General features: G+C 35.6%; 5 protein-coding genes across 8 annotated transcripts; 3 read left to right on the plus strand and 2 right to left on the minus strand.

Moving 5' to 3' along the window:
- Positions 1 to 6,118: 6,118 nt before the first annotated feature.
- Positions 6,119 to 6,726, plus strand: LOC118041945 (uncharacterized). Of its 2 annotated transcripts, none has more exons than XM_035049460.2 (2): positions 6,119 to 6,464; positions 6,575 to 6,726. In XM_035049460.2, the coding sequence occupies exons 1-2, from the start codon at positions 6,175 to 6,177 to the stop codon at positions 6,576 to 6,578; spliced, it is 294 nt and encodes a 97-aa protein (XP_034905351.1). In that variant the 5' UTR covers positions 6,119 to 6,174; the 3' UTR covers positions 6,579 to 6,726. The 2 variants fall into 2 exon arrangements, with proteins under 2 accessions (XP_034905351.1, XP_034905350.1); XM_035049459.2 differs by having other exon boundaries at positions 6,121 to 6,464; positions 6,570 to 6,726.
- A 1,164-nt stretch (positions 6,727 to 7,890) lies between these two features.
- LOC118041944 (probable mitochondrial import inner membrane translocase subunit TIM21) lies at positions 7,891 to 12,150 on the minus strand. Of its 2 annotated transcripts, none has more exons than XM_035049458.2 (8): positions 11,787 to 12,150; positions 10,898 to 10,954; positions 10,800 to 10,812; positions 9,761 to 9,924; positions 9,119 to 9,297; positions 8,958 to 9,006; positions 8,466 to 8,585; positions 7,891 to 8,233 (listed from the first exon to the last, which is right to left on the minus strand). In XM_035049458.2, the coding sequence occupies exons 1-8, from the start codon at positions 11,946 to 11,948 to the stop codon at positions 8,063 to 8,065; spliced, it is 915 nt and encodes a 304-aa protein (XP_034905349.1). In that variant the 5' UTR covers positions 11,949 to 12,150; the 3' UTR covers positions 7,891 to 8,062. The 2 variants fall into 2 exon arrangements, with proteins under 2 accessions (XP_034905349.1, XP_034905348.1); XM_035049457.2 differs by having other exon boundaries at positions 10,794 to 10,812.
- Positions 12,151 to 12,317: 167 nt separating this feature from the next.
- Positions 12,318 to 17,906, plus strand: LOC118041943 (uncharacterized). 2 transcript variants are annotated; one of them, XM_035049456.2, is made up of 7 exons: positions 12,318 to 12,514; positions 13,198 to 13,469; positions 13,550 to 14,201; positions 14,311 to 14,510; positions 15,262 to 15,506; positions 15,759 to 17,221; positions 17,310 to 17,471. In XM_035049456.2, the coding sequence occupies exons 2-7, from the start codon at positions 13,198 to 13,200 to the stop codon at positions 17,319 to 17,321; spliced, it is 2,844 nt and encodes a 947-aa protein (XP_034905347.1). In that variant the 5' UTR covers positions 12,318 to 12,514; the 3' UTR covers positions 17,322 to 17,471. The 2 variants fall into 2 exon arrangements, with proteins under 2 accessions (XP_034905347.1, XP_034905346.1); XM_035049455.2 differs by having other exon boundaries at positions 15,759 to 17,906.
- Positions 17,907 to 18,046: 140 nt separating this feature from the next.
- Positions 18,047 to 20,358, plus strand: LOC118041876 (transcription factor DUO1). Its single transcript, XM_035049390.2, has 3 exons — positions 18,047 to 19,074; positions 19,288 to 19,540; positions 19,762 to 20,358. The coding sequence occupies exons 1-3, from the start codon at positions 18,884 to 18,886 to the stop codon at positions 20,227 to 20,229; spliced, it is 912 nt and encodes a 303-aa protein (XP_034905281.1). The 5' UTR covers positions 18,047 to 18,883; the 3' UTR covers positions 20,230 to 20,358.
- Positions 20,359 to 20,895: 537 nt separating this feature from the next.
- Positions 20,896 to 23,093, minus strand: LOC118041875 (uncharacterized). The gene is made up of 4 exons (XM_035049389.2): positions 22,636 to 23,093; positions 21,767 to 21,925; positions 21,547 to 21,655; positions 20,896 to 21,369 (listed from the first exon to the last, which is right to left on the minus strand). Exons 1-4 carry the CDS (start codon positions 22,972 to 22,974, stop codon positions 21,158 to 21,160), a joined length of 819 nt encoding a protein of 272 aa, XP_034905280.1. The 5' UTR covers positions 22,975 to 23,093; the 3' UTR covers positions 20,896 to 21,157.
- Positions 23,094 to 24,747: the final 1,654 nt, after the last annotated feature.

Below are 24,747 nucleotides of genomic sequence, written 5' to 3' on the forward strand. Positions count from 1 at the left end.
ACCCAAGATTTTTAGGTATAACTTTGCAGAAAAACCCAAGATTTTTCAATTTTTATTTTTTTAAATATTTTATATATAAAAAAAAATGACCCGCGGCATTGCGCGGGTATCAAAGCTAGTTAATTTTTGAAAGGGTGTTTGAATGACGTGATATCAATTGTTTTTAAAAGTATTTTTTATTTAAAAATATATTTTTTATTTTTTAAAATAATTTTTAAAATCAACAACCTAAATATCATAAATAATAATTTGATAAATTAACAACCCAAACCCTACATTTTAACTATCATCGTCAACATGCTCTTTGACAATCAACAACCCAAACCCTACCTGTAACAATGTTAAATGTGCACGAGTTGCACACTTCGGCAGGCTATTTAAAACAGTGCTTGAGGGTGCTGACAGCCATGCCAATAGTGGGATAAATCGGTAGTGTAAATTTGTGTAACTGTAGGTTTGTCAAGGGAAAATCAGCAACACAGATTGTTGAAGAACATAGACTGGACGATGGGCTGTCCAGGCCAAGTAGGAAAACTCATCAGGGGGGTAGGCTAACGAGAACTAGGGCTGCCGTGGAATTCGGCAGCACAGACAGTGACATCCTACACACAGATGCGAATTCAGCAGCGCAGACATTGGCAGCCTGCACGTAAATGCAAATTCGGCAGCGCGCAACAACTTGTGCAAGTCATTGCTTCGACTTGGCACGATTTGAAACTTGGACGAAGGACTGTCCAAGGCATGCGAGTGACTCAATAGATGACGCAGCAAGAACTGGCAATTAGGGCTGTCAAGTGGGCATGCAGAATGTGGGCTAGTGGCAGTTATGGATATCCAAGATTAAGGAATCATAGGGGCTGAAAACATGAGGGCTACCCAGGGGTTGCTCTCAACCCACTAAGATCCTAGGATATCATGGAGAAAAACTACCCACTACTTGGTAGATAATGGGGCCACTATGTTTATGGGTGAACATGGATGAGATAGTATCCCACTATTTTCTTAAAAATAAAAATGAAAATTGTGCCTTGTAGATGCTTATCTATAAATACTTGTTGCAGCTCTTGCTTCAAGCAGGCATGCGAAAATGGTGAGAGCAAAATGGTGCTAACCACGCCTAGCCTGAGAAAGATGACAGAACCGGGTAGGATCTGAAGTGGGGCAGCTATACTTTAATGGAGGTGTCAGTTTAGGTGATCAATAATTGAACTCTTATATAAAATATACGACAAATTACAATGCAATTTCACAAGCTCTCGTTCGTTGGTTTCTTGATTGTTTTGTGTTAAAAAGGAAACAGACCTCTATGGGCTACAATACAACCACTGAACCTGATGTTCGAGAAACAGTACCGAGTTCAATGGGCTATCTGAGTCGTAATATTTCGAAACATATGATCACGTTACTGCTTACTGAGTTGGATGATCCGAACATCTGTCATCCGTTTCAGTCGAGTTTTTGAATTACAAGAGCTGATAGACTCAAGATATCAAAACTAAGTCAAGATATTTTACTATCTCTCGTCCCCAATTTTACAGAATATGCATCCCAAAGGCACCGGAGAAAGTTCTTGTTCTTTACCTTCATGTTTCTTTCCATTGCGTTTTATGACAAGTAGCCAGCTAAAAGTCGAACCACCTCACTTTAAAAAGAGGCCCTACTTCTTCCACCTGCAATGTCTTTTCCCATCTCGATTCCTTATCTACTTTGGCCATTCTTTTCACGTGTTGCTGTGAAAAACGAATGCATGATTGCAAAAAAATCTTGTGGGGGCAATTAAGATTACAATGTACAGACAACCTATTCATGGGTCTCGGGGTTCCATGGTTTTTTCTACCTTTATTTATTAGGAAGAAAAATGACAGAACCTTGAAAGCGAAAAATTAGAATTTTATCTTCACACGATTGACCGATTGATATAGAACTTGGGGTATTAATATTGTTTTCCATTTGTCAACAGATTTTTGTCCTGGAGAGACAGCCAATTGAATCACTGGCAATAAAAATATATCTCCAAATCAAGTGTACCATGGTTGCTACAATCTTACATTGATTTCAATTCACATTTAAAACGATTTATTTTTGTTTTCCAGCCACTCTTAACAAGTTTTAAGACCAGATCAAACAAATCAAAGAGTAACTATCAACTGTTTTCTGTCAAGTATAGAACCATTTTGGAATATTTATTGCTGAAGCAATGCAATTGCCTTTTCCGAAGGAAAGTTGTGTGCTGTGATATTTCTACGTACACAATTCCTTCGGAAGTAGTATGTATGGATATCCTACACAGCTTATCAGCTGTGATCTTACGAGAGAATCTTAATCTTTAGTTATAATGGAGCAATTAACCTCGCAGGGTAGGGGAGATCAGCCAAGTAATCGAGAACTCATGAGGGTTAAAGCCTAAAGGACGAACTTCATTTATCATTAAGAAGTAAGAACCGCTAAATTAAGGCTTAATTGAAAACTTTAAACAAATATAGTGAAACAAAAGATGAACATGAACAGAAAGAAAAAAGAACAGTAAAAGTAGCTAGTGCTCAAAGAACCTGAGTGCCTTTACCTGAAGAAAGCAATTGTTTTGTTGTAAGCAGCACGCAGCCCCTTCCCTGGATATTGCTATACTGATCTGTTGAATGCAGCCTCCCTCTCTCACTCTCTCTGTCTCACTAACATGTATAATATACGAGTAGTATTCTTCTCTCTCTAGCTGTCATTGTTTCTCTCTCTAGAAAATCTCCCATCCAAGGATTTTTACTTTGAAGTTTTATTCCGTTATTTGTTTTACCCTCCTTCACCCCTTCAGAAAACCCTACCTTTTAACCATCATCCTCAACATGCTCTTCGACAAATCAACAACTCAAACCCTACCTATCTCAAATCTGTTTACCTTGAAAGATCTGAAAACGCTACGGGGCTGGCCTGATCCTATGCCCGTAAAAACCTTTTTTCTTTTTTGTTCTGTACTATATTTTGCTTTGGCTAATAGTTCTATTAGTTTTATGTCTTTTCAATATACTTTCTATAATTATTCAAAAAATAATAATTACAATGTTATATATAATAATTCATCTAATTAAGTTATAATTTTTAAATGATATTTTATGTTTATATTTACAATCACCTTTTTAACAACTATATATAAGCATAATATACAATAAATTATAAAACAAATTGCACATTGAATCAATGGGAATTATTAAACAATTTCTTGATTGTTAATTTCTATGTGGGTTTCATTATTCGTTGATTTTTTTTACATTGTCTCATAATAATTATGAAGATGTTTTTTATTTTTGTTTAAAACTTGTCTTTTGCATTATTGTTAGTTTTTGCTTAAAATGCGTGATTAAGTTGATAAGAAATGAAAGTTTTGCCTCAACAAATATTTTTTTCTTACTTCTTTATTTAAATTATTGAGAATTTTTATTATAAAGAAATTGTTAATAAAAATCTTTTGTCAAAACAAATATTGAAATGCATTGACTTTTAGAAATACATTTGTTTTTCTTTTAAAATCTAGATCTTCTCAACTTCTACAAATATTGATTTTAATTATTATATAATTAAATAAAAATAATTTTAAAATTACCTAACAACAGCATCATGCAGGCGTAAAAGCTACTGTGATTGATAATAATCAAGGACAAAGTATTCGATAAAGAAAGGTAAAGTTATCTGTATCTTCCGATGTGGGTTACTCTCTTTTTCGTCCTCTGACAGCCTGTTCATTCCCCTCTTTTATTCTATTCCATACACCACAAAGAAACGACAGTGTGAGGTGGGGATGGGACTTTGGATTTTTGTGAACGATGATAATCAAATGGCCCTACAGCTCGTGCTTCTGACCACATATTTCACCGCGCTCTGCTGCGGGTAAACATTTTTTTTTTTATATAAATAATAATAAATAGGTTTTTACTATTGCTTTTTTACCAAAAATATTTTAATACAAATTGAAAAGCTACACTATATAACTAATTAAATAAATTAAAAATTATTTATATAAAAAATATTAACGATAAAAAAAAAAATAAACTAGAAAAAGATTTGTGTGTTTGAGCTTATTTAAATTTAAATTTTATTTTTTAAAGGGTTGGGCATTAATTTTTTTAAAAAAAAAAAAAATACATGAGCGACATGTCACCTGCTGAGACAAACAATGTATTATCTACAAGCTCAGACTCCAATCATCATTGTGATAACTGAAAAATTATAATAATATTTTTTTTCCAAAACAAACCCCATTTCCAAGTACTTTGAATCCAAAATATCTCATTAGCATCGTTGAATACTTATAAACTAATTCATCAATTCAAAAACATCTTAAAAAAAGATCCAAAAACACAAAATCTAATTCGAGTTAGATTTTGTTTTCTCAACTTAGATTTGTTATTTTTCAAGCAACATTAAGACCTGTAAAGGACCACTATCTAGTCTTTGTTATAGCAAGGAAACCGAAGACATCAAAAAAAAAAATTTTGGTTGTAAACGGACTTTCTCTCTCTTACCTTTTTAAATAAGAACTGAAAAAATAATATAAATTAATTTTTATACTAAAATTGAATTTGTGATTTGGAAAAAACTTAGATTGTATAAATTATATTATTTTAAAAATTGAGGATTTAAGTGTATTTTTCGCACCACCCTATTTTGGTGCATTATTCATTTTAGCCCATCTTCTATTAATTCCATAATTTCTTAAGAAATCAAAAGTAATTAATCTTTAATTAGGATTAAATCACATAAAATTTAAATTTAAAAATGAAAAAATAAAAATAAGAAATGAACAATGAGTTCACATGTGAGTTTGTGAATATTATTTTTCTGCATCTACCTCTTTTAATGTTTTCAATAATTTCTATTAAAATAATCAGGTTATTTTATTTTATCCACTGGACCGCTCTCCTACACCCTCCAAAATAATTTTTTTTGTGCTACTTTCCGCGGAAGACCAAAAACCGAATTCAGTTAGTCATTCGAATTACAAAGGGGAATTGGTGAATCTTTTGAAATGTCTGTGGGTGGTGGGTCGCAGCTGAAAAGTAATTGCGTTTTAAAATTATTTTTTAAAAAATTATTTTTTTATTTTAAATTAATATATTTTTTATATTTTTAAATTATTTTGATATGCTAATATCAAAAATAAATATTTTTAAAAAAAAAAAATATTATTAATATACTTTTTTAAGTGAAAAATATTTTAAAAATTAACCAAAATCACATTCTTAAATATACAATAACTCCAAGACGAAATCAATAATCTTGATTTATAGTTACATTCAAGGGTCAGTTCTCATTTATTTAAAGAAAACTAATTCCTGAGGGGCTTGTTGGAGGTCAATTGAATGAGATTTGATTTTAATTTATAATATAAATAAATAATTAAAAAAATAAAAATCAAACGTATAAATAAAAAAATTACATGGCTTTTATTATTTCACAAGAAAAATACTATTTAATCCACATATTCTCTATTTACTTCTTGTTTTGTCTTTTTGATTTTAGGATTTTTAGTTTTTGTATAAATCTTTATTTTATTTATATTTTAGTTTTTATATTTGGGAAATGAGAGACCATGTTTTAACCAAGCAAAGTCTTTAACTTGAAGAAATGATCTTGTTTTATACTCTCTCTTGTATATTATTACTAAACATGATTTTTATTTTTGTTTTTTTATTATATTATTTTCTTTTTCTTTTTTTGCCCAAGAAAATAACTAAATGTTACCTAACTTATAGGTATTTGTTCTTGGTATCATCCAAGAGATCATAGGTTTAATTCTCCAAAAATATTAAAAGTTTAACTTAGTTTACATCTCATGTAAGAGACGGTCTAATTAATCCCTTGATTTTGTTATCAGCTTGTCAACAAAAAAATGGCAGAGCAAAATTAACTCCAACGGCAACGAGCTTTTTAACTGGAAAAAAAAAAAAAAAAAAAATAGCCAGCCACATACGTGTCTTCTCATTTGACCAGGACTAGAGTCCACAGAGGATTTAAAAGGCCTCGTACCAATACCCAGCGACCTGTATGGGCCTACATGGGCTAAAAAGAAGAAAATCAAGAATTATTAGGCCTCTATGATGAAGGCCTGCAAATCAGACCCCTTATCAATGACCGCAAAGAAATGAGTTCAAGGTGGGGTCCCAGTCACTCAGCGGAAAGAAAGAAATGGAGAATGGCTGCGGTGGCGGCATCGAGACCCAGTGGTGGTGGTGGTGGGCAATGGCAAGCATGGCCAAGTTAGGGTGGGGCATTTCAGCATATAAAAGAGGCTTCGCTGGAGACTCTCGTCTCATGCCTTTAAAAGCGTTCGCCGTTGCCTCCCTCTTTGTGGGTTCCGCCGCCTCTGCTTCCATTGCTTCCCTTCAAGCCTCTGGCATCCACAAGGTACAAGATCTTATAGAATTGGGAGAAAATATAAGGACTGGGCTTGGGGTTCCTCCAAGAGTAGCAAAAGAGTAAGTTGCTTGCTCTCTTTTATCATCTGTATATTTTTTTTAGAGTCCCAAAAAATTACATCTGTACAACCATTGATTGTTGTTTATCATTGTTTTTCTTGTTAGAAAAGCTGATGATCTATGACAAGGTGCATCAAGAATTTTGGAGATGTATGCAGTTTCGTGTCCTATATTTTGTAATGCTAGAATGCAAGCTGTAGATGTCAACAATATGATGTACTCCACAATACTTCTTTTGTAATAAGATTTTTTCTTTTGATTATTGTTTGAGAGAGTACCTTTTTCTATAACCATTGCCTAATGAAGTTAAAATTCTGTTCTGGTTAACTTGCTTCAAAGAGTCAATTAGCATGGAAATAAGCTTTTGATGTTCTTGGTCTTGCTTGATCAAATGCTTAACAGACACATTGAACAGACCCTCTGGGACTCAATTATAGTGGTTGATAAAGAACGTGCTCAGCAGAAGTTAAAGAACTCGTTTGCAGCAGGTTTATTGCGAAGGTAATGTTTGTGCAGACTGTTTAGCAAACAAGGGAGGTAGCATGGCTCGGGATCTTCTTCGGATGTTTAAAATTTCTGTAACTTGGGAGATCCAACTGAGGAAAAAGATTTGTTTAGTGGCAGAATTGAGGCTAATTATATAGTTGAAGGGATTTTTTGATGTTTGCAATATAAATATACTTCTGTGTGTGTGATGGAGATGGCCCTGTAAAAGTTGCGGATAAAGAAGTCGAAGAAGCTATAGTTTCCATCATTCTTGAAAACTTCCCTTCCCATGCAGTTTTCGGCGAAGAAACCAAGAGGAATTCTAACGATATCATCATCAATGACACCAAGCTTCCAGACTTTTTTAGGGTTGTGGATCCTATTGACGTAACATACAGCTTTAATTTGGAAAAGGTGCAAGTTTGGAACCCTTATTGCTCTTATTGTTCTTCTTTACAAGGGGAAGCCTATTCTTGGCATTATGATCAACCTGTTACGAAAGATGGATGGATGGGTGTAACAGGGAGCATATCAACGAAGAATGGCGAACCATTGTAGGCCACTGCCTGTCAGGATTTGGTTCATGCGCGTGTTCATGTAAAATCCAGGAATTACAGTGATGAAGTTGGGTTTGCTTGTAACGGAATTGTGCGGAGCATCACGATCATGCTACGTCATTATTTGGCTCTCGCTAAAGAAAAACGTTCCGTGTTGCAAGTATTGGTTCATTCAGATCCCGAAGACTCAATGAGACCGTACCGGCGAACATCTGTTGTGTTCAATCCACGTTTGTTTCCTTGGTTAACGAGGACAGACTATAACTTGAGCACCTTCTCTAAACAAGTGATTAAAAACACAACGTTAATCACCAACAAAATTGTTTAATTCAATGACCAACCAATCACATTTCAGGATCTTTGCTTTCTCAGTGAACAAAAACTTTATCAGCTCAGAAGGACAAAACTGGAACTCCCAAGAAAACTAAGGATCAATCTCACGAGAACGTATACAAATTATTCATATCTATTGACGTGAGTTAGCAACCCCAGCTCCAGATCAAATTGGTACAAAAAGAAACCATATCTAAGCTATGGAACGCTTGTGTACATATTTTACGCAACCACTGGCGCAGGCATATAAGACTCCAGAATCAGCTGTGATCGTGAAGGTTGCATGGTCTCGACAATTAAGTATGTATACTTCCACTGCTTGTCCGCTTTGTCTTTGAACATCTCAGCAGAAACCTTCCCAGCACCATGCGGCCCACGAATATAGAAATTAATCTACATTCAATGAGGCAACGAGTAAGCAGATATCAAGTTACACAGAAAATCAAAATTATCCTCAATTTCATTTGTTCTTGTGAAATTTTTTCACTTTATTTCTTCTTAAAGTGGAAGGAGGTTCTGGAGATAATTCAGGAATGTTATTCACAATCCTGGAACCTTTTGCATTTCTTGGATCAAAAGACAAATTTCATATGGTTATTATAAATTATGTTGCTTCACAGTTTACCTGGACATGCTCCACACCATCTTCATCAGTAAAGATCCTATTGGGAATACGTTGGCGAGCAGCACGATTTCTACTTTCCTGACCATAACCTGTAATAGGGGATCCAATCCTCACCCTGACCTGATTTTCGAAGAAAATATAATCCAAAGTGAACAACAAAATTGCAAATCAACATATGTAAAGAATACCACCAATATGATTCAGCTTTCAAATTTTGAAACAGCCTGCAATCATGGTCATTTTAAGTACAAGAACATAGATGGCAAAGTTTAGTTGCCAGTGAGAACCCTTGTGACCATTTACTACCAGATCTTTCTGGATTTTATCTAAAGTATTTAAAACCTCCCTCACAACTTTGTGATTACATTTTGAAAGAATTTGTTTTCTCTATATTAGTTTTGCCAATAAACTGTACCCAACTACTTGAAGTTAAGCACCCACTGCCATTCTTATTTTCAGATTACAGTACAAAGAATATCAATTTTCACAAACCTGACTGTCATCTTGAATCCTTTTCAGAGCCTTGTTAAAAATCTTGTATCTATCACAGATCATGGTTCAAATCAGAGTGGAATCAGGAAAAGAAGGCAAAACCTCAAATAATTTATTTTTAACCATATTTGTATAATTTAATAAGAAAAATCAACTCTTACTCTTTTGGTTCAAATATCAGCTCCTTGAAAACAGCATAAGCTGCTGCAGCAGCAACACCAAGTCCTGCAAGAATTATAATGCTGTAGGAAGCACCCTCTGTAAACGTCACAGGCTTCTCTGGGATATTGTATGTTGGAGCATCAAAAGGATCCTCAACAGTAGATAAGTCCTTTCTGGTCTGTCCAGAGTGGCAGAGCACAATTAATAGTTTAAGAGAACAAGTTTTCAGGGGAAAAAAAAAAAAACTTCATGAAGAGAACACAAAGTGAAACCAATATATAAAGCAAAAAGGTAAAACAAAAACATATGTAGTCAGTATGGTTCAGATGCCGCTATGTTGGGAGTACATAAACACAGAAGAAATTTAAAAATTCCCTTTTGAAAGAAACAATTTGTTTCAACAATGAAGTATGGAGCAAGCATATATTTCCTATATAAAAATCTAGAACCACCCAGATAGTGATAGTATCCTTAGAATAGAAATACTCTCCATTTTTATCATTTTATAGATAAAAAGGTTGACTGCATAGAAACACAAGATTCATTCAAGTGTTCTACTTAAACTGTAATCAGAGTAATCTAAATAGCATGCGGATAAAACATAAACACGTAAGTTCAAGAACTTTGATTTGAATTCAAACCTCAGATTGATTTCGTGTCTCTTTCTTCGAAGCTTTCGATGCAAAGGATCTAGCAACACAAATATTAATGGTGCTTCCTACATGGTTTTCCATGATTTGAAAGGGTGACCCAAGGCTAACCAGGCATTCTCTGTTAGATTTACCTCCATACATAGCAGGGATACCTGCCAAATATCACTGTCAAGAATTAATTTGCAAAAAGAGAGAAATCAATAAGCAAAACAACCTTGCTCCAGAACCGGTGGATATGCATGTCTGACACTAAATGTCAGTAAACTTGCAGAACTTTGTGTGGCTCCAAATACTTTATTATATTATATGAATTGTATGGCTACAACTCCTCTCCTGCATTGAGTTTAGTTACACTATCTAACACTGTTAAGTTTTCAATTATTTCTTGCAGGTCCTAGCATTAAAGCAATCGATCCTACTATAGTTTCTTTATGATCTTTTACTTAAACTCCCAATGAGACATCCAAGCATTCAATAAAATCAGCTCATAGTCATGTTCTTTCTTTGCTAGACCCTTTATCAAAAAGGCCATTAGATCTCCATCACAACAGCACGAAATATGAGATTTAGTCAGTAAACATGCAAACTACAACTTGCAGTGAAACATTCATAGGGATAGACTAGATCACTACTGATTCAGGAGGGCATCCTGAAACTTCCTGTTCTGCCAAAATAAAAAATCTGGAGGAGCGGATGAGGGTCACTGGCTCCATATCAGAAAATGAGACCAGCCAATAAAAATGATTAGTATAAGATCTTTGATCCTTGTATAATTCTCTTGCAAGCAAACAAAAAATGAGTTCCAGGATGAGCAATAATGCAGTAAGCAAATAAGAAATCCCCAGATTACTATAGTCCAAGGGCACAGCTCTCAATAAAGAGCATGGCTTTTACTGAAACTTTTGCCAAAGAGGCAGACGAACAACTCTCAGCAACAAGAGAGAAGACTATATCACATTTGGGCATATGAGACTTACACAAGCATAATGATTCAATAAAGTGGAGCATAACAATCACTAACCATTACCCCAAAGTATGTCCTACAAAATGGAATGAAATAAAACAAAATCAGTCTGCAGTTACAAGCTGAGGGGAAATGAAAGTGAAAATAACTAACTACCTCACCTTAGTCAAATGGTTGGCATTGGAAGCAAAATGTCTCACATAATCTGACTTTGGCAGCTGAGTCAACATCAGAATGTAACTTAGATCAAATACCAATACATCACATTTAACTAATATGCTTGAAACAAACAGGATTTCAACTATAAAAAGAAAATTACCCAATTGTACCGTAAGTTTATGGTAAAAACAGTTACTTATTGACAGACATTTCCAGAAGCATTAAGGTAACAACAGGAGCCAACAAGCAGAACAAAGGTAGTAATAACAAAGAGCAAATAACTGGTTGAATTAGTTGCTTCATTTAAAGCCAGGAAGGGGAAAGGAAGAGAAGTGATTTTTAGAAGAAAGCAAAAAAGGGGTAGCAGGAAAATTATAACTAGAAAGAGTATGATTGGGGATTCAATCTCGTTTCTGACAGGTGAATTTTTCTAATATCACTGAAACTAATCTTGCCTCCTCATTTTAGAAGGCCAGAACCTGGAGAAATCTACAACTCCAGGATGTCATTTGCATTACATTATTTAGGCTAAGTGCCGAAAAGAAAGGTCAGCATATCTTAAATGAAGCTAAGATAAATTTTTCATTCTGGAGGTTAAATTCGTTCATTGCAATACTTTGGCACAATGAGTTCAATAGGATCCAGGTCTCGTTAATATACCTCAAAGTGGCAACACTTTGCGGCAACATGCATTACCATTACATTGACATTCAAGTTCTATTGCATTCAATATAAAACAACAAGTTTCTTCAAACAACCATAAAACACACGAGGCACAAACTAAATTTGAACTCAAACCACAACAAAAGCTGTAAATAACCTCCGAAGGCAAGTCGCAGTGTCTCAAATGTACAAAGCTGAAACTAAAAAGGAAAAAAGAAAAATATTTACCCTAGTGGCTGAATTACCAAGTGCACTTCTTTGTGCAGCCATGGATGTTGAAAAGGACGCCAAACCCACATCAGATACTCCCTTAACAATCTTTCTCTCCAAAAATAAAGGCAGCCCATTTTGAGATCTCAAAAAACCGCTGCATCTCCTAATATGTTGCATCTTCTAATACTACAATAAAAACCCCTACCTTTTCTATTTAGTAAAAAACAAAAACCAAAACTTTAACACAAAAACCAACTCTTATAGCCTAAAAAAGGTTAAAAAAACCAAATACAATAAGACCCAGATGCTGAAATTGAGAGATATTCAAGACCCAGAAATCATATACTTCAACCCTGTATTAAGATATCGAGAGAGAGAGGGAGAGAGAGAACCAAAAACCCAATGGCAAGCAATTTGGGGTTTTATTGCAGACACGTGCAAGAAGAAAACTCACGTGTAAGAAACCCAAGAAGGCAAGAACCCAGTATTCTTTGGGCTCACTCCTCAAAACTTAGCCCGTATAACGAAAGCCCGAATTTGAACCGAATGGCTTGTTTTCCTCTCCTTTTTTGTTCCCTCAAAATCAGAGGAGAGCGCACTCGCACCTAGCAGCTGCCAGAGAGAAAACTCATACACAGCGAGGTAGGGAAAGAAGAAAGAAGGAAAGGAGTTGAATTTGTTTAAAAAGAATTTGGCTTGTCTTTTTAACACTACTGCTTTGCAGCAGCCCAGTTTTGTTGCTGGTAAGTTCTCTATTTACATAAATATGAAGAAACTCCAAGGCACCCTCGAGGCCAGGAGAAAAATGGAGAAAAGTTCGAAATTTTTTAACACTCAATTTAGTGCAGTTTTTCTTAATAGTTTTTTGTTTATGGATTCATTTCTGTATAGAGCTATTTGTTTAGGAGTTGTTAAGAAGATAACTTTTTAAAGGTGTACAAGAACTTTGAAGGATTTTTTTTTTATATATATACATTTTGGGTTGTTTTCCAAAAGTTTAGACACTAAGATTATGACAGGAAATTTGAAGATTGATTCGTACATCCATAGTCAATATGTTTAAATTGTAAAGTCATTATGCTTGTACAAAGGTCGGGTTTTTTATGCTTGTTTTCTATATTTACAGTTTCAAGATAAGTTGATTACAGGAGTTGATATGATAAAATAGATTACTGGTGCTATGATTCATTTTAAAATTTTAATAATTCCAAGATATGTTGATCAAAGGACTTGATATGATGCAATACACTGATGGTACAATTATTTGTTCTGATTTTGCAATAGTCTGAAGAATAAGGATTTTTTTTTTTATATATATATAATTTTAGTAAGTTCATCAAACTTGGGTTTGATGAGATGTCTCTTTGTACAAGGTTATAACCCTTCAACTATTCACTGACCTAATTCCTGTTATGTGCATTTTTAGATGGCCAGATGGGATGAGATTCTGTCCCTTCCTGTGCAGAATCCTCCAACTTTGGAATTCTCTGCTTCTGATATTGTGTGGTCAAAGGTTGAAGGCTGGCGTGACAATTTGGATAGACTCGCTCTTATCCCTTTTGCTCGGGTGGATGATTTTGTCAGAGGTGAGTCTGCTAATAAAGACTGTCCAACGAGATTTCATGTTGAAGCTAGAAGGCGTCGACCTCCACAAACATCTTACAAGCAAAAGGTTGATGGCATCCTTGAGTACATATTGTAAGTTTCACTCTTCTTTTGGCAGCTCCTACTTAGTGGCCATCAATGCTGTGAGTTAAGTGATCCATTTGAATTTTTAGGTATTGGTGTTCTTTTGGCCCTGATGATCATCGGAAAGGTGGCATAGTACGGCCCAGTAGAACTACTTATGTTCCAAAAAAGAAAAATGCTGGTAGACCAAACACTAAGAGGGGGTGCACCTGCCATTTTATTGTAAAACGTTTAATTGCTGAGCCATCTGTAGCACTGATCATATATAATCAGGACAAGCACGTGGATAAAAAAGGGTTACCATGCCATGGCCCTCGGGATAAGAAGGCTGAAGGAACTCGTGCTATGTTTGCCCCATATATCTCAGAGGATCTTCGGCTTCGTGTTTTATCTTTACTATATGTTGGGGTCTCTGTGGAGACCATAATGCAAAGACACAATGAATCAGTAGAAAGGCAGGGCGGTCCATGTAATCGTGATGACCTGTTGACACACAGGTATGTGCGGAGGCAGGAAAGGAGCATCCGCCGCTCTACATATGAACTGGACAATGATGATGCAGTTAGCATTAACATGTGGGTTGAAAGCCACCAGAATCAGGTATTCTTCTTCGAGGATTTTTCTGATTCAGAGCCTTTCACTTTGGGAATTCAAACAGAGTGGCAGTTACAACAAATGATTCGGTTTGGCAATCGTGGTCTTGTGGCTTCTGATTCAAGATTTGGAACAAACAAATTAAAGGTTTGTCATTTCAGTTAATATGGTCCAAATCCTGTCTAACCAAATATCAATTACAGTGCCTCTATATGTTTCAGAAACTGACTTTGCTCTTTTCTTTCATTTTGTTTAGTATCCTGTTCACAGTCTAGTTGTGTTCAACTCAGACAACAAGGCCATCCCTGTAGCTTGGATCATAACACCAAGATTTGCTAGTGCTGATGCACATAGATGGATGAGGGCACTTTACAACAGAGTTTGTATGAAAGATCCTTCGTGGAAGTTGGCTGGCTTTATAGTGGATGACCCTTTGACAGACATCCTCACAATAAGGTTGGCAGTTCCACTTTCTTTAATGTGAATTCGATGATTTTTTTCTTCTTGGTCATTTTTAGTTGTTTTACAGAGTGTTCCAAGGGTCATATGGCCCATATCCATGGGTTTTTTTGGTATTTTTTTTAATTCTGTATACTGAAATTTAGAGTTCAGTACAAGCATTGATTGATACCTTGAGATCTCTGGTGCCTTAAAATTTGCTTGACACGGTATTGCTTCAGACTTTCTGCTTGAGGCACCAACTATTGTCTACCATTGTGATCTTAAAGGACACTTTAGAACCTGTTTGGAAATACGGTTCAAACTGCGTTCCTCTAAAATTTGAATTTTTTTGCTTAAAATTATTTTTTTTTATGTTTTCATATTGTTTTGATGTGTTGATGTCAAAAATTATTTTTAAAAAATAAAATGAAAAATTATTTTGATGCATTTCTAAGCGAAAAACACTTTGAATCGCAACCGCTACCACATTTCCAAACACACCATTTAATAATGTGCTTTTTAACACATGTAGAGCTGAACTGCAATGCTTGGTGAAATGCTCATAAGAATTTGTAGGATGAGATCTGTGGAGATTATTTCAGATTCTCAATCTGAGCAAAGATCTGGGACTTGGCAGTTTAGATTGATTGTGTTGTGGACGTGATGTGTTGGTCCAGGCAAATAGAGAATGGTTTTGGGCCCAAGTGTTTCCTTTTTGGATGATATATATCTAAACAAAAACCTTATTTTCTTACCTTGTTCTCAGGGAGGTGTTTCAGTGCTCTGTGTTGATATCGTTTTGGCGAGTTCGCCATGCATGGCATAAGAATCTAATAAAGAGGTGCATGGAAACGGAGATCCGTGTTCAGATATCGAGACGGCTTGGACAGACAGTAGATGATATTTGCAAAGGACAAGGAACTGTACGTTTGTTTGAAGATCTCATTGAAGATTTTGTTGACGGCTCTAGTTTTATGGATTACTTCAAGGCAACCTGGTATCCTAGAATAGGTTAGTAAATTTCTCTTCTTTTCTTTTCAATAGTAATTAAGATAGCATAAACAGGCTGTACACATTTCTATCTTTCTTCTCAATTTCCCTGAGCTGGTTTGCAAATGGGCCTCATATCTCAATTTGGAAGAAGATTAACTTGGCTGCGTGTGATAAAATATGTGGAGTATCGCTATAGAATCTTGAAGTTAGTTGGGTTTTTCACAAAACTCTTTATTTCAGAAAACTAAAAATGATATTTCCTTGTATCAGGGAGTTGGACTACTGCACTAAAAAATCTGCCATTGGCAAGCCAAGAGACTTGTGCAGCAATGGAATTTTACCACAGGCAATTGAAAGTGAGGCTCTTGAATGAGAAGAATCCTGGTGTTTATCAACGTGCTGATTGGTTGGTTGATAAGTTGGGTACAAAAGTGCATTCCTACTTCTGGCTCGATGAATACTCAGAAAGGGATGATTTTGCAAGATACTGGAAAGATGAATGGGTTAGTGGTTTAACATCTTGGCGAAAAGCATTGAAGATTCCAGACTCTGATGTTGTCGTGGAATATAGATGTGCAAAAGTCACTGACCAGCTTGATCGGGAAAGGGTTCATGTTGTCTGGAACCCTGGTTCAGAATTTGCTATTTGTGATTGCAAGTGGGCGGAAATGGGCAACTTGTGTGAGCATGTCTTTAAAGTTATTAAATTATATCGTGATAAAGGGAGTAGAAAGTCATCTATTAGCCTATTTCAGTATAATCAGGCCCTGATCAACATGCTACGCTGCCCACCTTATGATTGTTTGATTCGTGATCATGCTGTTTCTCTAGCAGTTGCTGTACAGAAGCAATTAGATGGAATAGTTAATTTAGATGGCAGCCAGACTAATGCAGATACCACTGAGAAAAAATCTGCAAACTCACTTGAGCAGCAGGTGGTCTGTGGGACCGATTCTTCAAATCAAGATAAAGAAGTAGTGAATGCGAATCATCATATTGACAAAGATCTGCCATCTTACACTGAGAATGATTGTCAGGAAAGAGATTCACATGAGATTTCTCGTGGTGTTACAGGTGATTTTGTTGATGGTGTTAGAGAAGAATCGGCTTGTGCTCAGATGGATGTTGACCCATCGTCCAACTGCATTTCTCCACCCGGAATACTTTCTGTTGATGATGTCACTCGGAATCAAGTTGATTTAGATAGCAACCAGAGTACTGTGGATGCCACTCAGAAACAGGCTCTGGACTCCCTTGAGCAGCAGGTAAGTGGGACAAACTTATCAAATCAAGCTAGAGAATTAGTGAATGAGAGTGATCGTATGGACAAAGATGTGTCATCCCTTAACAGGAATGATCATCAGGTCAGACATGAGGCTTCTGGCAATCATAGAGGTGATTTTGTTGATGGTGTTGGAGAGCAGGTTGCCTGTCCTCAGATGGATATTGACCCGCCAACCACCTGTATTTCTCTGCCTGGATTACTTTCTGTTAATGAAATTGCTTCTAATGAAAGCTTTGAAAATGGAGACAGGATTATAAATAATGCAGTTTCTGACACGAGCAAGAGTCCTCCTTCTCATGATGTTTCGACTGATCAAGTCAGGCAAGAACACAATAGTGTAATGGATGTGAAACCATTATCCATCGATATCCCTTCATCAATGGAGTCCATGGAGCAATGTGAGGTGACCAATCGAAATGTTTCTCGCAACAAGGATCCTAAGCCATTAGTGAGTACTAAAATAGCAGATGCAATTACTGACAAGGCTTCTGATTCACAAATTATTGATACAGTTCAATCGTTGATGGGAACCGCAGATAATGAAATGATGAAACCAGAAAGTGATGGTGGAAGCAGGACTGCAAGCCACAGATGTGATGGTAATGCATTCTCATTAAAAGGGGTTTGTGATAACAAAGCTAGTAATTCAAATCTTCATCACGATGCTAAAGCAGTTGACAGCTTGAACTCAGAATCATTGCCAAGTTCCTCACCAATATCGAGGTGCATTGAAGAACAACCTTCCGGTAAGGTTGAAACTGAAGGAGCTGGATCTTTCAAGAAGCCAACTCTTAGTGATAAATTGGTTTTTACTAGACGTACACGTCAAAAGCGTGTTGCAAATGACAAAAGTGATAATTAGATTGCCACTACCAACCAGCTGGTTACTGTAAATGTTGTCATTTCAGAGGGAACTGGCTCAGGTCAAATTGCTGATGGCTTGGTGGCAAGTAGTCTCTGATAAAGGCCGTAGAGTTGCTTGTGTTGCAGCTAGTGATGGCTAGCTCTTGCTGATCTGTGTAATCAATTTTATCTCTCTCCCTTTTTTCACTTGTAGTTGTACATATACTCCTAAGCAATTCTTTGTGACATTATGCTGATTTACCTGGTGAGAGAATTTAACATATTTAGAAGGAGCCTTTTCATGGAGTCACTGTAGAATCTTGTTCTTAGCAACAAATAATTGTCTGAAGGAAGAGCAAATGCTTGAAAAAGTTTATGGGTTGGAAGTGAGAAGAAACCCAGTTCATGTCTTTACATGCAGCCGATTGAAATGCTACGTGATGCTTTTGAAAAACAATTATTTGGTTACTGTTCTAATACAGATGATACAGAAAGACTGGATATAAAAAGAGAGATTTTTTTTTTATTTTAAAAATATAAAAATTTGTTAATTTATTAAATTTTCTTTGTTTTTCTCCCCAACTAAAATATATTTTTGTCTCTTTTATATCTATTTTTTTTGTTATATATATATTTTTTGTCATAGGACACTAATTAAATACAATATTAACTCCATCTCTGGCATTTACTATTGACTCCATCTACGATCAGATTTTAAAACAAGCCATCTATATTGATTTTCCTACATTTTTTTCTTTTTGCAAACATTATTCGAATTAGAATTTAAATTTATAAAATATAAAGTAAAATCATTTACCATCTAAACCAATACCTTAAAATACCCCCCCCGGGTTTAAATCTAGATGTTAAAAGGAATTTTAATTAAATTGCTAAATTAAAAAGAAAAGGAAAAAGAAAAAAAAAACCCAGTTTACTTTAAATACGAACCTGGTTCGGGCCTAGTCCGGGCCTGAATCTCAAAGGAAATTTGGACCCATGGTTAGAAGAAACAGGGACATAAAAGTAACCTCAAAACCACTTTGAACTAGAGAGAAAGTCGGACAAAGTGGGCATATTAGTGGGGAGGGTAGTGGCAATAACCGCCTTAACCGCCACTTCCCCATAAACAAAGAACAAAAAAAAGGAAGCACGCTTCTTTTTCATCTTCAAAAACACCACAGACTCCTGTGTCGCAGAGAGAGTCTAGCAGCAAGAACAACATAGGAGAGAGAAAGAGACAGAGAAGCAAGTGTCTAGTGGTCAGAAAATGGAAGGATTTAAGAGAGAAGAAATAAGAAAAGGGCCATGGAAAGAGGAAGAAGATGAAGTACTGATTAACCATGTTAAAAAATATGGTCCCAGAGATTGGAGCTCCATTCGATCCAAAGGCCTTTTACATAGAACTGGCAAGTCTTGTCGTCTTCGCTGGGTTAATAAGCTTAGACCCAACTTGAAAAAGTAAGTAACAAATTTACTTAGTTAATTACATTTTCAACTTGTTGCAATTTTACATGCATGCAGTGATAAATTATCAAGATTTTGATCCTGCGTTGTTTCAGTTTCTCTTTGTTTTTAGTCCATTGCAGTAATGTGTGATTTTCCAGAGATGGGATTTCCTCTTGATTTCTTATTTCTTTGTTTGGTCGTGTCTGTGTGTGTGTGGTTTTATAGTGGGTGCAAGTTTTCAGCAGAGGAAGAGAGGGTGGTTATAGATTTGCAGGCAGAAATTGGGAACAGATGGGCAAGAATCGCTACGTATTTGCCGGGAAGGACTGATAATGATGTGAAGAATTTCTGGAGTAGTAGACAGAAGAGGTTGGCTAGGATTTTGCAGACTTCAGGAACACCACCTTCCTCTTTTAATTCCAAACAACAGAGGAGTAAAAATAAAGTTCCGGTCTTTCTGGATGTTCCCACATTCGAGGTAATTGGAAATATTTGCATCATCACTTGCTTTCAAGAAAATTTTGGGATTTTTAGTTGCTGCAAAAAAAAAAAAAAAAAAAGTGTTTCTTCTCCGGTCTCTGTTGAGTACTTCTGGTAGTATTTGATTATTTGACTCTATGAAAGGATTTTTCCGTAATTCTTTTTTTTGCCTGTCGTGGAAGGACAATTTACTTTCTTCTTGTTTTGCTGTGTGTTAAGGCTCCAATGTTCAGTTCTTCAATGGAGGAAGAGGTATCCTCGAAGGCTTGCTCATCATCCTACTTGGAGAACCCTGAACAGATAAGAATGATGCCATTACCGCCATTGGTTAAATCTGAGTTGCCAGGCTGTGATGCAAATCTTGTTCAATACGAGCCCATGTCAGGAATTCCCTTCCCTCAAATCCCACAGCCCCAGCCAGACCTTGTATTCTCCCCAGAAAGCCATGAACTCCTGGCTAGGCTGGATGACCCTTACTTTCTCAGTGTGCTTGGAACAATAGACGCTCCTGAACTCGGAGATACAGCACCATTTTCACTTGGGCCTCCATTGTTTGATCCAGTAACAAGTTGTATGAACAGTCCAAGTGATGTAAAAAATCCTGTGACACCAGATACCCTCTTCGATGAGTTGCCACCGGACATGTTTGATCATATTGAACCGTTTCCAAGTCCTTCAGAGTGGTGAAAGACTGATCACAAGGCTGTTTTTATGTGGGTGTAGAAGGATGATTTATTGAATAGTTTCTTCAGGTGAAAAATTTGGCATGGTTCTTATGAAATTGTTGGTCATTTGACAGCTATACTTTGTACTAACTCCAGAACTATAAATGTGACGGTTTGCTACTAGTCTCTCTCCCTCTCTCTGATAAAGATGTGAAATTGACTGCTAAACATAAAATTCCAGCCCGTTTGTGCTAATTTCAACGGCTAATCTTCTTTTTTTTTCTTCTTGTTCATTTACTTTATTTATTTATTGGCTGTTCAGTGAGTCGCAGAACCCGAGGTAAAGAGCAAGTGTTGCCTTGTCGGGTGTAGCATCACCATGTCTCTTTCACTCTCTTTTACTCGACTTTTACCAGCATCGCCATGTCTCTTTCACTCTCTTTTACTCATTCTATACCGGCATCAACATCCGATTGATGGCAGGGTTGTACTATTGTGGGTGATCTAGACGTTTAGAATTACCCCCTTTTTTTCATGATGGTTGAAAGCAATGTTCAAGAGAAGTAAAACAGCTTATTATACAAACTCTTTCCCTCTTATAAAGTTGGACAGGCTTAACCCCTCACATCTCCGATATATTAAAAGAAAATATAAAGCTGAGCTCAACCAAGTCTATCCTACGGTAAAAGAAAAAAAAAATAAAACCAATCAGAACAAGGAATTCAACATTTTCCGCAGAAACGGAGTTCAACCAACATTTTCCCAAAGAAAAGTTTTCGCAATCGATACAACAACAATTCAATTCTCTGATGAAACAACGATATGCAATTGAGTACTTGTGTAATCAATTTGCCCTAAATTAAAAATCCCTTTGATCAGAGTTCTAGTAAAACAGCACACAAAGATTGACGGAAGGCATGTCTAAAATGGTGTTTGGCATAGAAAAAAGGTCACACAGCATCATCCATGGCACCGTTGGCCATAGGGATTTTATAACCAATGCCGGTTCTACCATTATGAGTAAGCACCTCAAACTCTCCAGCAGTAAATGACTTGTTTTTGTGGAAAACATGTCTTCTTAGTTGGGAATATGCACAGTACTCTACAGCATCAACTGTTATGTCTTCCAAAAATGCAGAAACTGAAACTCCGACTCCTTCCCCTGAATTTACAAGAAAGAGGTACATCAGAAGACCTTACATGATTATTTCTTAAGCATGCAGCAAAAAGTTTTGAAGACTTATTTCATGCATTTCCTACCAGACCTTGAGGGAATTGGGTGTTGCAGATTAGCAAGCAGGAGATAATTAAAACTAGGCCAGCCAAATACTGAGCTTACCGTGTGTGACAAGCAGCAAGTTTTCTGAAGGGTATTTATCTGCGAGCGTCTTAATAACTCGTTCATATCTAGTCCTTGCACCCATCACAGTCTCTTCCCATTGTGGAAGCTACAATTCCTCAAGAAAATAACCAAATATCAGACATGATTAACGTAGGCATGTACCTTGTTACTCTTTAATGCTCTTCTCCCTTAACCAAACAGTGTTTCCTATACTTACCTCTTCATACACTGGTTTCACAGCAAGGTCCACTGTCCCCGCTGGTAGCAAGGCTTGAAGCTCTGCGATATTGAATCTAAAGTTCCCATCTTTGGGCACGGAAACACGCCTAATGGCTTCCCTATTCAACATCTCACACAAACCATACTCAATAGAGACCTGAAAATGTACAATCAACAGTTAAAACACAAAAGCCTTAAAAACAAATGGAGATCCAGTCAAACAACATGAACACCAAAATAACTACAATCAACGACACCATTATACAAACGAATAAAATATGAAAAAAAATAAAAAAAATATGAGACCCCAAATGAATAATTACTAAGTTAGCATGAACTTTCAGAAAGATTTAAGCTCCCAAATGCCATTATCAACTCCATAAACATCTTATATAAATTTCTAAATACGTTTCCAAAATTAACTAGTAAAAAATATATCAAATCCTTCAAGATTATACATGAAAATAATTGAAATTGAAATTTATTTTGAACTGAGCTCGAGAAGCTTCGCTCATTTCATAGTACTTATCAAAGTACATAGGTCACTGTTTCATTGATTTTGACTAAAACCCAAACGGATACGCAACCAAGTCTCGGTTCACTAAAGCTAGCATTAAAAAAAAAAAAAAAAAAAAAACGAATACTTAGCTCTCTATTAAGGCATCATTTATAATCATATACTTAAAAACAAAAAAAACTTTAAAAGTTCCTAATCATTTATAATCTAAAAAAAAAAAATACTTAAAACCATGATCATCAGTAATCAATCAACTTATCTAGCTAATCAGTTCCTTATTATTTATAATCTAAAAAAGTTGCCGTATTGCAAATGTGAAAACGGGAAAAAAAAAAAAAAAAAACACCTGCCTTGAGTTTAGAGGGATCGATGGCGACACCGTGGCTACTAACAATGTCAGGCCCATCATTGACGGCGCAGAGGGCGGAGACAACCGCGGAGGCGGTCTGGATACAACGGAGGAAAGGAGAAACAAAGACCCGATGGATTGGGAAGCCAAGGTTGGTTTTAAGTTTCCGACCCGTACGGAAAGCTCTTAACCGACCCGCTTCCACAAGAGGTGGGTCCCATGGTCTCGTGGCAGTTGTGAGCCATGATGGCTCGAAGTTATCGATTCGGTCACCGTGTCTCATGACGACAACGTTTTGCTGGTGTTTAGCATCGTTATTTTCAGGTGAGGTAGGGTCCATTGTTGTTTTTGTGGAAGTGATAGCTCGAAGTGTGGAGGTTTAAGAGGAAATGTAATGTTTATATAGATAGAGGAAATGTAATGTTATATAGACAGACGAAGGAGAAAACGTTTTTTTAAGTGTGTTTCGTGGAAGAAGAACATGTAGCGTAAGAACACTCCCATCCTATCATTTTTTTATTCCACTTTCCATCAAATTTCTCTATCTATGTATATATGTTGAAAAATAAATGATAAAGATTACTATTTAGATTACTTTTTGTTTATTTAATCTGTTTTGGATTAAAATATAATTAATTACGTGTAGTTGTTTTTAATTACTATTTAGGGGTAGAAAAAAACAAGATATATATATATATTTTTTTATCTTGAAGATGTAAAAAAATCATTCTAAACATATTTTATTTCTCGAATTAAATATATTTTTATTTTTATTTGTTTTTTCTTTCTCAAAATATTATCCAAACAAAATCTTATATTTCACTTTTATAACGGTAAGATTTAAAGTTTTGATGTATGGTATAAAGAATTACGTGTGTTAAATGAATTTAAAATATTTGTCTTTGTTTTAAAGGCTTTTGAGTTAGTCAACCGTCAATGATGGTTTGCGCCGCAATTTTATTTTTTTTTGTAGTTTTTTTTCAAATTCAAAATCAAGAAGATAATATTATGAGACTGTCGTTTGTAAGGGTTTTGTTAGGATCAAGAGAGATTGTATTTTAAAGTGTATTTTTATTTAAAAATATATTAAAATAATATTTTTTATTTTTAAAATTTATTTTTGATATAAATCCATCAAAACGATACAAAAATATTAAAAAGTTAATTTTTAAATAAAAAAATTAAATTTCATACAAACAATATTTTGAATACACTAGTGATTTGAAAACTTAAGAAATAATGAATATCACTAAGGTCTTTTATATGAAAAGTAGCAGAAAGATGAGCAATAATCTTGACAATATGTGAAGAGAAACTTTTTGTTAAAAGGATATCACCAATATAAATGAGTAAAAGAAGTATGTTTTATTCTTGAGTTTGACATAATAAAGATTGATCATAAGGACATCGTGTGAAGCTCATATATTGGATATAAATACTGAATTTTAAGTACCAGGCACATGGGGCTTGCTTTAAACCATACAAAGCTTTATGAAGATGACATGCATGATCAGGATGAGAGGAATCCTCAAAACCTGGGGGTTGAGCCAAGTATACTTGTTCTTATAAGTCACAGTGAAGGAAGGCATTACTAACATCTAGTTGTTTGGCAGACTAGCCTTGAGACAACCCAATGGTAAGGACTAACCAAATAGTACTTGGTTTGATACTGGACTAAAGGTTTTAGCATAATCTAGACCCGATAGTTATGTAAATCCATGAGCCATTGGTCGAGCTTTATACCTTTCAATAGAGCTATCTGACCGTGTTTTGATTTTAAACACTCATTTACTGCTAATAACATTTATTTTTGGTTGTCTAGGTACCAATGTCTAGGTTTTGTTGGTGTGAAGAGCATCCATTGCAACTTGCATTGCTTGCTACCATTGCGAATGACGAAGAATGTGTTGAAGTGAAGCTAGTTCTTGTTGTTGAGCTGCAAGAAGAGCAAAAAAGCAAGCAGATATTGGATGTCGTAAAGAGAAGAATACCTTGGGTTTCAATTTCCATGTTTGAACTCGTGTAATCATATGATGATGCCGTTATGAAGCAGGTTTGGGATAAGACTCCGGTGGTAAAACATTTAACTCTGGTGCAGTGGATTGAGAAATAT

This window comes from Populus alba, chromosome 14 (assembly GCF_005239225.2).
Source record: "Populus alba chromosome 14, ASM523922v2, whole genome shotgun sequence".
NCBI lineage: Eukaryota > Viridiplantae > Streptophyta > Magnoliopsida > Malpighiales > Salicaceae > Populus > Populus alba.